The 14,455-nt window shown below is 45.5% G+C and overlaps 1 protein-coding gene across 1 annotated transcript in view; it reads right to left on the bottom strand.

Moving 5' to 3' along the window:
• Window positions 1-13,688, bottom strand: part of st6galnac5a (ST6 (alpha-N-acetyl-neuraminyl-2,3-beta-galactosyl-1,3)-N-acetylgalactosaminide alpha-2,6-sialyltransferase 5a) — a gene marked incomplete at both ends in the record, with an annotated part of 27,070 nt that extends 13,382 nt beyond the window's left edge. Inside the window, 2 exons of the mRNA XM_080547007.1 lie at window positions 12,702-12,881; window positions 13,674-13,688. Of these exons, the coding sequence (XP_080403133.1) occupies window positions 12,702-12,881; window positions 13,674-13,688 (195 nt within the window). The remainder of the gene's footprint in view (window positions 1-12,701; window positions 12,882-13,673) is intronic.
• Between the last annotated feature and the right edge of the window lie 767 nt (window positions 13,689-14,455).

The raw sequence follows: 14,455 nt of genomic DNA, 5'->3' as shown, positions 1-14,455 counted from the left end.
ATAAAATGAGAATGCAGCCTCACCAAATCTCTTCTTTTGTACATGTGGTACACAGTGTAAGCCAGCGTCAGAAGACCTGAGAGCTCTATTGGGCTGATATGCTAGCATAAGGTCTTTCAGATATTCTGGTGCTGTGCCAGTGAGAGCTTTATAAAGAAGCAGAAGGATCTTGAAATATATTCTGTACTTAACAGGAAGCCAGTGTAGAGTCTCTAAAATAGGAGTTATATGAGGTCTTCTGCTTGTTTTGGTTAAAACTCTCACTGCTGCATTTTGGACTAATTGCAGCTGGCCAATAGCTTTCTACGGAGGACCAGAAAGGAGAAAGTTACAATAGTCCAAATGGGTAATAACAAAAGCATGCATTAACACTATATACGTATATATAAATATGCACGAGAATAGAAGCTGCAAGAAACAAAATCTGTGTGTGTGTGTGTGTGTATGTGTGTGTGTGTGTGGATGATGTGAGATGGAATTACTCACAATGTAGGAGTCTATGATTCTGCCGGAAGAAAGGTGTGAAGGCTTGATAGTGCTACTGTGTGAACCGACTGACAATTGGCTGGAGGACCAGTCATTGGGCATCAATTGTTACATAGACCCTAAGTAAATAGAGTAGTACATTGTGATGTTTATTAAGCAAATGCTTATGCTTATTCATTTCCTTAACATCCATGCAACTACGTTTAGCGAAGAACTGGTGATTGTGAGCATTTGAAATAAGAAAAAAAACAACAACCATACAGGTAGATTTACATCAAGAAACCTGTACTGGTTTGTGAGCAGCAGGGTAGGAGGCTTAGTGGAGGGAGAAATCGGAGCAAGGGTTCATTGTAATGCATTGAAACGGAAATGAGGATTTTGTCGTTCTGTAACTTCTGTTCTGTGCGTCTGGTTTCCTGGTTTCTCAGGTCAGCAGGTCAGTAACATGGGTGATGTTCCTCCCACACAGACACACAGGCCTCATTAGTCTCATCTCGTGTCTTCCTCCCCATGGGAGACGACTCCTCCTCACGCCCCCTCCTCTGCCTCTGCCTATGCCTCTCTGACAGGGAGTTATCCACCACCTCTTTATCCCATAATGAGGCTGATAGGCCTCTTTCACAATATCTCTCGCTCCTCGCTGAAGGAAGAAATGGAAGGCGTGTGTGCGTCTGATAACCATCTGTGTCATGTTGGCAGTGTTTTGCGGATCTCAGCAGGGTATTAGGGGGATTAAGATTGTTATTGATATTGGTACAGTTGGTTGTTGCGGTTGTGCTTTGTAATTCGACTAGCATCGGATGCTATCATCGTTGACACCTCTGTTGAATTAGTAATGAGATTGGTAGAAGACATGGGGGGGGGGGGGAATATGGTCTTCCCTCAATCTGATACCAATATGGTTCTCCCTCAACCTGATAGACCACGTCTGGGAGGACAAGGGTCTAGAGGAGGTAGGACCCCATACAGGTGGGATGGAATGACACCACCAGTGGGCCAGGAATCTCAGGGGTGGACACGACGGGTTTGGATAGAACCAGAGAAGCCCCAACGTGAGGAGAGAGAGAGGTCTCATCCTTGACCCCATATCAGAGGCTGAATCTAAAATATATACGACACTGAATCTGAATCGTCTATGCTAGACCTTGAACCTGAAAGAATGCATATTATTGATCTCAATTCATTGCCAGTGGTGAACCCACTTGAGGGTCTTGTCCTAAATCTGCATCAAAACATTCTAACTCCCGGGCGTAAGAAGCGTAAGGCAAGGGAGGAGAGGGAGAAGAAGAAGGAAGGAGAGGTACGAGGGGAGGGAGGGCCCAAGGCCAGTACTCAGGCCAGAGACCAGGCCAAGAGGAGTAAGCTAATCCTGAGTCCACGGCTGGCTACTGACAACGAAAAAACTATCCATTTCCTGCCACCACCACCAGGGTGGAGCATTGTGCCGCCACCATATTCATACAAAAAAATGGCGCCGGTTGGGTGGCTGCCAGTGAAACGGCTCAGTCTTACTTCTACTTTTTAGCCCTTTTTTAGCCCTTTTCAACCTTTTATTTCAAACTTTTATCTTTTATCTTTTAACCGGAGTGCTCAATATGTGCCTGATAAACGGAGGAATGCGGGTGTATTCCAGAGAGGAGCTCATTGCCTTTAGGAGTCGAGCCGCCGCCGTTCCCCCTACAGGAGTGCCCAGCGAAATAAGGACACGCAGACGGGGAACTAGGGCTGGCGCGTACGTGAGGGCGAGGAGAGACAGACAAGCAAATAGGACCTGCCTGCCGTCTGTTCTTATGGGGAACGTAAGGTCGCTGGTCAACAAGGCTGATGAGCTCTCTGCTCTGATGAAGGGACAGGGGGAATATGGGAAATGCAGCCTGCTATTCCTGACGGAATCCTGGCTGAATCCTGGTATACCAGACGGGGCGATGGAACAAGATGGTTTCACAATGGTCCGCGCGGACAGAACGAGAAACAGCGGTAAGATAAAAGGAGGCGGGATCGCTGTGTTTGTTAATTCCAAATGGTGCAAGCCAGGTCATATCACTATCAAAGAGCAAGTCTGCACTCCAGACATAGAACTGTTGGCGCTAGGTTTGAGGCCAGATCTCTGTCCGAGAGAGTTTTCACATGTTGTGGCTGTGACTAGTTACATTCCACCAAGCGCGAACCCGGCGCGCGCAAATGACGTCATCCATTCCTGTATCGCGGGGATACAGACCGCTCACCCAAACGCATTTATCATTGTGAATGGGGACTTCAACCATGTAAATATGGAAAAGACATTGACGGATTTTACCCAGTATGTCACATGTAAAACAAGGGAGAACAAAATACTAGACAAACTATATGCCAATGTGAAGGGAGCCTACACATCCACTGCCCTCCCGCCACTAGGGGCATCCGATCACAATATGGTCTGGATGGAACCAACATACACCCCTATCATAAAAAGGCTGCCTATCACCACCAGGACTGTCCAGCAATGGTCAGAAGACGTGGAGGAGGAGCTGAGGGCGTGTTTTGAAACAACCGACTGGGGGATGTTCCAGAGAGTCCACGGGGAGGACATAGATGGTCTGCTAGACTGTGTCACAGACTATATCAAGTTCTGCGAGGAGAGCATCGTCCCCATTAAAAAGGTACGGTGCTTTCCTAACAACAAGCCGTGGATAAATGGGAACATCAAGAACCTTCTGAAAAGGAAGAGGAGGCTGTTTAAGGCAGGGGACACTGAGGGAGCCAGGGCCACTCAGAAGGAGGTGAAGAAGGAGCTGAGAGCAGCCAAAGAGGAATACAGGAGGAAATTGGAGGGCGGGCTAGAGGCCCACAGCTCCAAGGAGGTGTGGAAGGGCTTCAAGAAGATCACGGGCCACAAGCAGCCACATCCTGTGGTGGAGGGGACCCGAGAGCAGGCAGATGACCTGAACTGCTTCTTTAACAGGTTTGACCAACCATCCCCCTGCCACCCCCCACAGCCCCCGACCCTGTCACAGCCCCCGACCCTGTCACAGCCCCCGACCCAGCCCCCGACCCTGTCACAGCCCCCGACCCAGCCCCCGACCCTGTCACAGCCCCCGACCCAGCCCCCGACCCTGTCACAGCCCCCGACCCAGCCCCCGACCCTGTCACAGCCCCCGACCCAGCCCCCGACCCAGCCCCCGACCCAGCCCCCGACCCTGTCACAGCCCCCGACCCAGCCCCCGACCCAGCCCCCGACCCAGCCCCCGACCCAGCCCCCGACCCAGCCCCCGACCCAGCCCCCGACCCTGTCACAGCCCCCGACCCAGCCCCCGACCCAGCCCCCGACCCAGCCCCCGACCCTGTCACCCCCCCCATCCCCCTGTCACCCCCCACAGCCCCCGAACCTCTCCTCCCCTCTCCAATGTACCGCACCCCTGGCAACAGTAGCCCCCACTCCCCCTGACACCCCAGCAGCACCCCAGCAGCAACTGCCTCCCCTTACCAACACCAGGAGCCAGGGAGCATGCTTCACACCTGGAGACACCGGTACTCACAGCTTTATAACATCTGAGCAGGTGAGAAGGCAGCTTTCCAGGGTGAATGTGAACAAGTCCAGAGGTCCAGACAACATCAACCCCAGGGTTCTGAAGGTGTGTGCTGGAGAGCTGGCGGACACATTCCAACATCTCTTCAGTCTATCTCTAAGACTGAGGAGGGTGCCACAGCTCTGGAAGACCTCTTGCATCGTCCCAGTGCCAAAGAAGGGACGGCCCAGCACCCCAAACGACTACAGACCTGTCGCCCTGACACCACAGGTCATGAAGATCCTGGAGAGGCTAGTGCTGCAACACCTTAAGCCCCAGGTGAAGGACTTCCTGGACCCCCGGCAGTTTGCATACCAGGAGAGCATGGGGGTGGAGGACGCCATCATTTACATGCTGCACAGGGCCTACACACACCTGGAGAGGCCACAGAGCATGGTGAGGACCATGTTCTTCGACTTCTCCAGTGCATTTAACACTATCAAGCCATCACTGCTGGCTGACAAACTAGCAGTGATGTGTGTGGAGGACTCCCTGACGGCCTGGATCCACAACTACCTCACAGACAGGCGTCAGTATGTGAGACTGCAGGGCTGTCAGTCTGAGGTGGTGGTGTGCAACACCGGTGCCCCCCAGGGAACTGTTCTGTCACCCTTTCTCTTCACCCTCTATACCTCCGACTTCCAGTTTAGCTCCGACCAGTGCCACCTGCAGAAGTTTTCGGATGACTCCTCTATCGTCGGTTACATCACAGACGACAGGGATGAGGAGTACAGGGCCCTGGTGGAGAGCTTCGTGCAGTGGTGCGACACCAACTACCTTTTGCTTAACACCAGCAAAACAAAGGAGTTGGTGGTGGATTTTAGGAGGAAGAGAAGGACCCCAGCCCCCATCACCATCAAGGGGGTGGAAGTCGAGAGGGTGGACTCCTACAGGTACCTGGGAGTACAAATTAATAACAAACTGGACTGGACTGACAACACCGAGGCTCTTCTCAGGAAAGGGCAGAGCAGACTGTTTTTCCTGAGAAGGCTGAGGTCTTTCGGTGTCTGCAACAAGCTGCTGCAAATGTTTTACCAGTCGGTGGTTGCCAGCGTTCTGTTCTTCGCCGTGGCCTGCTGGGGTGGAAACATCTGTGCCAGGGATGCTGCGAAGCTAAACAAACTGGTGAAGAAGGCCAGCTCTGTGGTGGGGACCGGGCTGGACAGCCTAGAGGTGGTGGCAGAACAGAGGATGGGGAAAAAACTGGCGGCCATGCTGGCCAATCCCTCCCACCCGATGTACTGCGAGCTGGCAGGGATGAGGAGCAAGTTCAGCCACAGATTTGTTCTCCCCCGTCAAAGTACAAAAAGATTTGGACAGTCCTTTATTCCAGCTGCACTCCGACTCTACAACCAGGCCCTGCAGGGTGGGGGAGACCTGGAGATGGAACTTTTGGAACTTTTTACTTATTGAGCCTGCACTGTTTTATGTTTTTTATTGAATGTTTTTCTGTTTTCTGTACTGAATGTTTTCTGCCCTAACTGAGCTGTTTGACAACAAAATTTCCCCATTGGGGACAATAAAGGTTTTCAATCAATCAATCACCACCACCAGGATACAAAATCCTGACGCCACCGACGGCAGAAGATCCTGTACCGGCGTTGGGATTTTATTCCGACCTCTTTGACCTTATCATCGAGATAAGCCTGCCACAACTGGAAGCAGATGTTGCCCAATGCACCCCATGCAAGTCTGTGTGAGGACGCATGCACATGCATGGATCCTCTAGTAATTTTGGTATCAAATAATCAGTAATATATCCACAGATTTATTCAATGAAGTAATCTGTAATAACCAATGATCAGATATTAATGAAATGTAACTGATGGCATATTATCAACTGTTACTCAATGTAATCGATTGATTGTTTATTAACCAGTATGATGTGACCCGTATAGTACAACTATGTAACCAAAAATCTAAGTAATCAAAAATGTCTAAAAAGAATGTACTCAAGATGATTCATGTTGAAATGTATTGTTTAATGTTAAAATCTGTATTCTTAATTTGTAGTATGTATTAAATGTTGACTCATGTAGAAATGTAACCAAGATTTAGGGAAAGTACAGAGAACTAGACTTGTGAGCTGAGGTTAGTTGAGGACACGGCTGTTCAGCTGAGGTTCGCGGAGGACAGCTGGTCGCTAGAACTACAAATATGGCGAGGACTACAAGTCCTAAGGCCTACAAATCAGAAAGAACTACAAATCAAAAGCCCCAAGCCTATTCATCAGAGCCGAGAGGGGAGGTACCAAGATCCTGGGCTGGGGATAGTATAAAAAGGGATATCAGAGGATGGATTGATGGAAACTTCCAATTGGAAGAGAATGTGTTAAAACCTTGGAGCCAGAAGGTCTTTAACAAGCCAAAGTTCTCTCCTGGAGGCTGTAGTCTTAAGAGTAGATTCTCTCTGTTTACTTGAACTTTTAAGCCTTGTTGGAGATTGAGAAACTGTTTTACTTGTAAGGGGAAGCGAGACTCCAGCCCCTTGGCAGAGGGCGGAACTCTGGAGACGCAGCTGCTGAGCTGGTAGAGGAACCGAGAGTGTTCGGCAGATGCATATTTTGGCACTGTTCAGAGCCTCTCTAAAATTAGTATTAGTTCAGGCAGAGTAGGGAGAGTGGTAAGGTTTGATTTTATTTTAGAATCTTCAATTTTTCATTTTTCATTATTTTTTTACCTGTCTGATTAATCTGCTTTGCAGTAACCATTTTTAAAGCTTGAATAAAGTTATGACCTTCATTTCAAGTTTTAATAGAATTTATTTAGAAAGCAATTGTTAGCTAAGGTTATATTACCCTCCATGTCAATTGTAAAATGTTCGATTTTCACTGCACATTATAGAATCTAAATGGTTAGCCTAGCCTCCTAATGAATTATCTCCCTTGGGTAAAAGTCCTCCAATCACACCAACTTGTACTCATTTAAGAATAGAGCTGTTGTTAACTATAGGGATTTATAAGTTATATTCCATTGTGAGGTATAGCTATACGAGGAAGCAGAGGAGACTACAGGATGTAGACAGTTAACATCAGGGTGAATCTATTCACCACTCGCCGATGTATCATTAGAATCCTAATAGAGCCTTTAGGCTCAAGATCTAAGCCCTTAGAAGGAGGTCTAGACCGGGGTCCTGTACAGGGCCTTTGAAGACAGGAGACGGAAAGTGACTATTTATGCATAGGGGGGAAATACAAGATGAGGAAATGGAAATGGAAATACTTAATTATTTGATTATACTTATAATTATAATTATTATTATTATTGCTGTTGTTGTTATTGTTATGATGATGATGATGATGATGATGATGATGATGATGATTATAATAATAATAATAATAATAATAATAATAATAATAATAATAATAATAATAATAATCTTATACATTGGTTACAGTATTGTTGTCTAAACACATAATTAATCCAGAATGCTGGAACTCTATACAACCTGTACCTGTTCATGAGAAGTAACGAACCTTTCCTTTCTGCAACAAAAGCATCATGCATGTTTTATCTCCACCCCATTAGGCCTACATCCCAAACCCCGGTAAATTATCCCGACCCTGCATCGAAAAAATTATACAGACTTGTTAAACCCTGCTGTAGCAGCACTTCTCTGCACCTTAAAAAAATCGAAGCCCAGAATGTTTTTATTTCCTAACTTGGTTTATTGGATTGCAGCCATAGCTTATAATGCAGCACAGCACACAGACACACATTCATAGCCTAGGGGCGTGAAGAGAGAAATGCCTACACATCAAAGAATCCATTTCACACAACAGACGGTTTAGTTCCCATGACGAAACCCCTGCTGTTGATCTTTGAGTAAGAGATTCTACTTAACCTGAATTGATGTTGACTTTCCCACGGGAGATTTGGAGGCTCTGCATGGGTTCGATAAAGTGCTTACTCTTCGGCACTGTATGGACGTGTAATCAGGAGACCTGTCAAGGAGTGTGAGAGACTAACGCGCCGCCATCGATGCTCAACCATGCGACAACATCCCGTCAACATCAGCCAGAGGTGTCAGTGGCGTCCATCATCAACGCTACACTAGGTTACACACGGATCCGCAAGGACAGTGTTTGAGGAAGTTGTAGAAACGTTGTATTTGTGCTGATGTCAGCCCTTTGCACTGTGACCTATTGGTATTGACATCCACGGTCCAGTGCAGGCTACTTTCAAAACTTGGTCCTTAACGTTGCAGTTTTAGTGCAACACGGCTCCTTTTTCTCCTGCGGTGTAGGAGAATGTCATTTGGAACGTTTCAAGTCTCATAATTAATAACAGCTACATACAATATGTAGCTAATCCGTGGGGAAATGCTATCGGCATATGGAGGGAGATTACATTGAAACACAAACAATAGTTGGATCATTCTTCTCTCAGTGTGAAGGACACACTCATCAATCATGTCTAAATGGCTGAGTAATATAGAGGAGGCACAGAGAGAGAGAGAGAGAGAGAGACAGAGAGAGAGAGAGAGACAGAGAGAGAGAGAGAGTGGGAGAAGGATAGAGAGAGAGAAGGCGAGTGGGAGATAGAAAAGAAAGGCTTCTTAATGCATTGTGATGCATTCATCCGCACTTACCCTGTCTTTCGCTCTCTCCCATGACTAGAAGTCAGCCATTTATCTATCTGTTGCCATCTCGCCAGCGGTATCATACATTTATCATTGTTTAACCTTTCAGACTCCTTCACAACTCTCACAGGGCCGCGTATGGAGGAACGCCTGCCGGCTGGGCTTACATATTGCTAAAAGGTTAAAACATGAAAAGCATGAAATTCCCATTCTGCTCACGATGCACGCCATCAAACTCCCCCCCCCCCACCACCACTTTCTTTTGTGTTGAAAATGTTTGAGTTCACCAGTGATTCCCTAACCAGGAGAATGCCATAAGGCACCGAGCGCGAGATTACCCCGTCATGGGAATGCTTATCAAGAGAGAGAAAGAGAGAGAGAGAGAGAGCGCTCTCCTTCATCCATAATTGCTTTTCAGGTCTGTGCTTGGAAAGAGCCTGGAGCTTGAGCTTGTTTAGCAGTGGAGAAATGCACCGGAGATAAGTTGGAATCCAAGGATGAAGGGCTACAGGGACCAGAGTGGCACAATGAAAACCACCACATTGTTTCCATCATTTTAAAGTCACAGATATTAGTTTTGTCATTCTCTCTGTATGCTTTCACATAATATGAAAGTATATCGAGGGGTGGCAGTAGCCAGGTTAGAGAGGCCAGCTAGCAATCGGAAGGTTGCTGGTTCGATCCCCACCTCAGGAGGGAGCTTGCATGTGCCCTTGAGCAAGGCACTTAACCCCTAATTGCTCCAGGGGCACCAAATATGGCTTAACCTGTGCCTACTATGTAACTGCTATAAAATTACAGTCTAGCGGTGTTGGTTATTACACAAGGGGAATGCACTAAAGTGAAACTGTTATCTACAGTTATGTGCACAGATATATAAAAAATACACATATGACCTGAAAACACCCCTAACCATTGAATAAGCTTAAGCTTTAAATGGAAAAGGCATAACTACTTGCAACAGACTTAAAGGTGTTATTGGGAAGTTGTTGTCTTGGCATCCAGCTGGTTGATGGTGAAAAATAGCTTTTTCTATCGGAGAAAAAAAACAAGACGCGGCCGCTTGTCTCAAATGAAATATGAAACATCTCACTCCTCCAGCTGTCAGCAGCAGGGCCGTTACTGAGATGCTCCTATAATATATCTTCCTCTGGAACAGATGGTTGGGTTCTCCTTGAAACTAAACTACCATAACAAACGTGGCTGAACCCAAAGTCATGAAAGTCAAAGAGTCTTTCAACATAGAAAAGTACAGTATGTTGTCCTTCACCGACACTGTGCTGTAAACAAAGCACTTCTAGAGAATCTGACTTTGTTGTTCGACTCAGCAAAAGCAACCTAAGTTCCTCCAACCTGAGTTCTTTACTTTAGCGTAGCTAAGTGCTACAGTACGAAGGAGTACGTTCATGAGTTGTTGTTTTTTGCTGTTTTCTGCACTGACGTACAGAGCTGCATCACTCCCTGCGCTCTTGCTGTCCAACGGTTTCAGCTGTGTGTCTGAGAACCAATCTGAGAGAAGTGGCTCTGCTATCTCTTTTTGTTCTCCATAGAGAGGATAGGTAGAGTGGCTCCAATCCTCCTCACACTGGAGAAATCAGACTCAGGGATGGTATGCAGAAGCAGAAGCTATTCCACTGGGAGCTCTCTCTCTCTCTCTCTCTCTCTCTCTCTCTCTCTCTCTCTCTCTCTCTCTCTCTCTCTCTCACTCTCCCCTCTCTTTGAATGTAGATTAGTTTGATATGTCTGCTATGGCCAATAGAAGGACTCAGGAGACAGAGAGGGGATGATGGAATGCCAGCTGGTAATGGTCTTGCGAACATATTTAAAAAAGGATGATAATACAGAGTTGTCAACAAAATACACATGCAAAGGTAAATGTGTGTACAGGGATGTATGACTGTTGTACAACGTAATAACCATCTGGGTTAGATCACTGATGGCTCAATAGGATTTTCATTTATTCCCAGTATCTCAATGAGGCACAATGGCGTGGTGTGCGCTCCTGGAGAGTTGGCAGGAGCATTTGTCCTTGTTGTTGGAACTCTCTTCCTGACAATCCTCTGGGGCTGTTAGACAGTTGGAGAATTCAAAGGTCTTTATCGGCTAGCCTACCCTTCCTCCTGATAGCTGCTTTTATGATATGGTTATATATATTTGTTAATTATTATTATTTTTATATTTATATATAGTATATATAATTCTATTTTTTTTATTTTATAAAATCGTTCTATTTGATCACATTGCCAATGCAGCATGGAATTTATTTGGATAAAATCGTTTTTGACTGTAATTCATGGTAGTTATCTGTCTTCCACACAATAAACAATGCAGAAATGTGCTGCTTGTAGAAAACCCATATGATATGTCCATACATACAAGAACAGCAGTGAGATTGTCTTTATTTTGTATTATTATTATTGTTATTATTATTATTATCATTATTGTAGAAAACCACAAATCACACAATGCAGAGAGAATAGTTGTGCAAAGGAATGATTGTGACATGATTTGACATGACTTAGACATGGCTATGGTATCTGATATAGTTATTATCCATTACAAACATTGCCAATGCAGCATGGAATTTATTTGGATAAAATAGTTTTTGACTGTAATTCAATTCGCTATCTGTCTTCCACACAAAAAAACAATGCAGAAACGTGCTGCTTGTAGAAAACCCATATGTCCATACATACAAGAACAGCAGTGGGATGTCTTTAAAATATGACTTCAAGCTGCCAATTCCAAGCTGTTTACACTGGAAATCTGCTAGCTCCAGACCGCTCACTGTTGATTTTCATCTTTGTATTGTATCAGCTGAACATGCAGCACAGCATGTGTGTTTGCTACTGCTGATGGACATACAGTACTGTTCGTACTGTATGAAATATACAATGGGCCCATTGTATGTTACTGCACCATAGGAATGCTATTGTCAGTATTCACAGTAGCTTAAGGAATGTTCACTAGAGCCGTGTCCTTTAATTGACGTCCCTTGTCTCCAAAATGTCAATAGGTTTATGGCCAGGAGGAAAAAACACAGTAGAATAAATTGGACGTTTATTTTTCTATGCTCTGTTGCCCACATCTGAGGGGGGAAAAATCAATACTTATCCATACACTGGGTTGTACTGAAGCATTACAGAGGGATCCTCATCCAATCAAATGTGCTTGGTCACTGAATATTGACATTTTCAGAGAGAAAATTTGTTCTGCCTGGTTGGACATGCATCATGGAAATGAGTGACTCATGTTAAATATGTGTGTGTCAGTCAGTGTGCACTGGGTGCATTAAACCCTGTGTTGATTCACTTGCAAAGGGCAGGGGCAATCATCAACCCTACATTACAGACAAAATCCAATCTACAAAACAAATATTGACCACAACTCGTGTCACTGACATATAACTGTCCAGGCATGAATGTAATCTGTACAATAAACAGCACATTCAACTAGGGACGACATGTGACTGACTAAAGTTTAGCGAAGTGCAGCCTATTCTCGGGCTATATAAATGACATACAGTACAAGGGAGAGCCTACGTGTGTGTATGCATAGTTTCCGCAGTGATCAGTTATATCCCTTATTTGCACTATACTTTGAGTTTCCATTGATCGCTTTGTAAATAGACGCCAGTCGATTGCCCTACAGTGACGTCAGGCCTCACCTATGTCTAACTCCCCTGGGTGTATCAATTAGACATTAGAGAGTGCAGTGAAGGATTTCATTTGCGCCCTAAGCAGATATTGGTAACGACAGGTGTGTATTGAGTGCAGCGCTACCCTGGGCCTGAGAAAATTGTGATAAATGACGGAAGCAGAGATGGCTCCCTCTAAAGAGCTGTGCAGATGACTGTCGAATAATTCATTAAATTACACCTAGCACCAATGGACAGGGGAGGGGGAGCAGGAGAGGGAGGGGGAGCAGGAGAGGGAGAGGGAGGGAGAGAAGGAGGGTGGGACGGCATAATGAAAAAGCATGAGAGAGGTGTGATCATGCACTGTTTATTGGCAGAAGAAAAGCCCTTCAGTCTCTCTCTCATCAGGCTCGTAGTAGTACACTAATATTGTCTTGCCCATCTCTGCTTACCTTGTGGTCTATGATGCCAGTGTATCCCTTCAGCACTTTGACGGCGGTTTTGGTGTTCGGCTCCATCTGTCGGCTCCGCGTCTCGTTCGCCTCTCTGGAAGCGGTGCTGAAGCTGGTGTTGTACACGAGGAACAGGCTGGCGCACAGAGTGATCACGAAACACACGGCTACCCCATGGCGCTGGAACAAGGGAAAGAGACAGATGTTGACAAATTAGCCGCATTACAGTTTGCTCAGTGTAGACATTACCCCCACACAAGACTGAATGATTTAGGCTCCCTGGAGTGTCTGATATCAAGTAATACTGCTGCTATGAACTGCCGAATCGGCTACAGATATTTTGTAAAAGGGTAGACCAAACACAGAATAAAACGAAACTTCACAGATTATCTATGATGGAATACACAAGTAGGCATACACAACTTCAAGCTAAACACCAGGGAAGTTCCGAGGGAATTACAGATGTTCTAACACAGGCTGCGGTGACCAATCCTGTCATTTCCCCGTCTTGCACGTTACAGGTGGATCAAATGCTTGTCAAAACTAATTATGATCGATTAGGCTACACTTACAGCACATTATTATGAACTATATGCTACTACACACAATTGTTTCATTTTTCATGAAATATCATATGCTCTCTTTACAGTAAGCTAAATTGTGTTGCTGTGCAGTACACTCAAATTCAAAGATGCAATAATAAAAAATAGGCAAACATTATTTCTTATTAATATTATGGAAGTGTGTATGAAGATAAAAGATGTAACCGATAGTTAAACATCTGGGCAATAATGTAATTCTCTCATATATAAATTCCCTATTTCTTTATAATCGCACAGTTGGGTGTCTATTTATCCTTCTTTTGATCCGACAGTGTGCAGCATTATGGCGATTAGAACAGGCAATACTTCAACAATAATTATTAATTTGCAGAGAAACAAACAACTGTAGTTTAAAAAAAAAAGCTGTTACCATAGGTGTCTTCATTTTGCGGCACGCTGTCTTATTTCCACGGGTCTGTACATGTGGGTCCACTTCTCCTCACGGTATGGCACGGAATTTACAAAGAGCTCGCATCTCGTATCAGGCTCACATCAACACAGGGCAGTGCATGGCTTCTAGCAGTATGTCAGATTACCGCCCGTGTGTCTGTGGACTGGAACCCAAGCGCAATTCATAGAGAGGAGGCGACAGATGTTGGCTGTTGTAGTACTCCATCCATGGTCTTAAAGTCCATCGGGTTTGAGGATCCATTCCACACCGATGCAACAATGATTTGAGGGATTTTGGAAAGAAGTGGGCGTGTCAGGAGAGCAATTAATCAATTAATAGGCCCACCTGTTGTTATCTCATCTTGATAATAGAAGCTGGGTTAATTTATTGTCTAACGGTAGGAGACAGATTGAATAATTCATTGACTTGTTGAGAGTGGAGTGCTGGTGGGAGAATGGTAGGCCTATTCAATACAGGTAAGGTAGCTGACATGTTACATTGGTAGGTAGCACTGGTGCACTGGTAGCACTGGTGCACTGGTGCACTGCTGCAAAGGATGTGCACTGCCGCAGAGGATTGTTAAACTAGGGGCGTCTTGCATTGCTTTACGCTGTAATGCCCTGACACCTGGAGTAACTACAGATGCAAGTCTTCGTGTACAATTTGTGTAGGTGACAGGTGACATTACCACTGCACTGGAGCACTGTCTGCACCCAGGTGGGTGGGGTACTGAAGAAAGTTATACTATTTCAATTAACTCT

This window comes from Nansenia antarctica (assembly GCF_963989245.1).
Source record: "Nansenia antarctica genome assembly, chromosome: 16".
NCBI classification, from domain to species: Eukaryota; Metazoa; Chordata; class Actinopteri; order Argentiniformes; family Microstomatidae; genus Nansenia; species Nansenia antarctica.
Note: the sequence above shows the minus strand (reverse complement) of the source record. Positions and strands in the feature narration are given on the sequence as shown.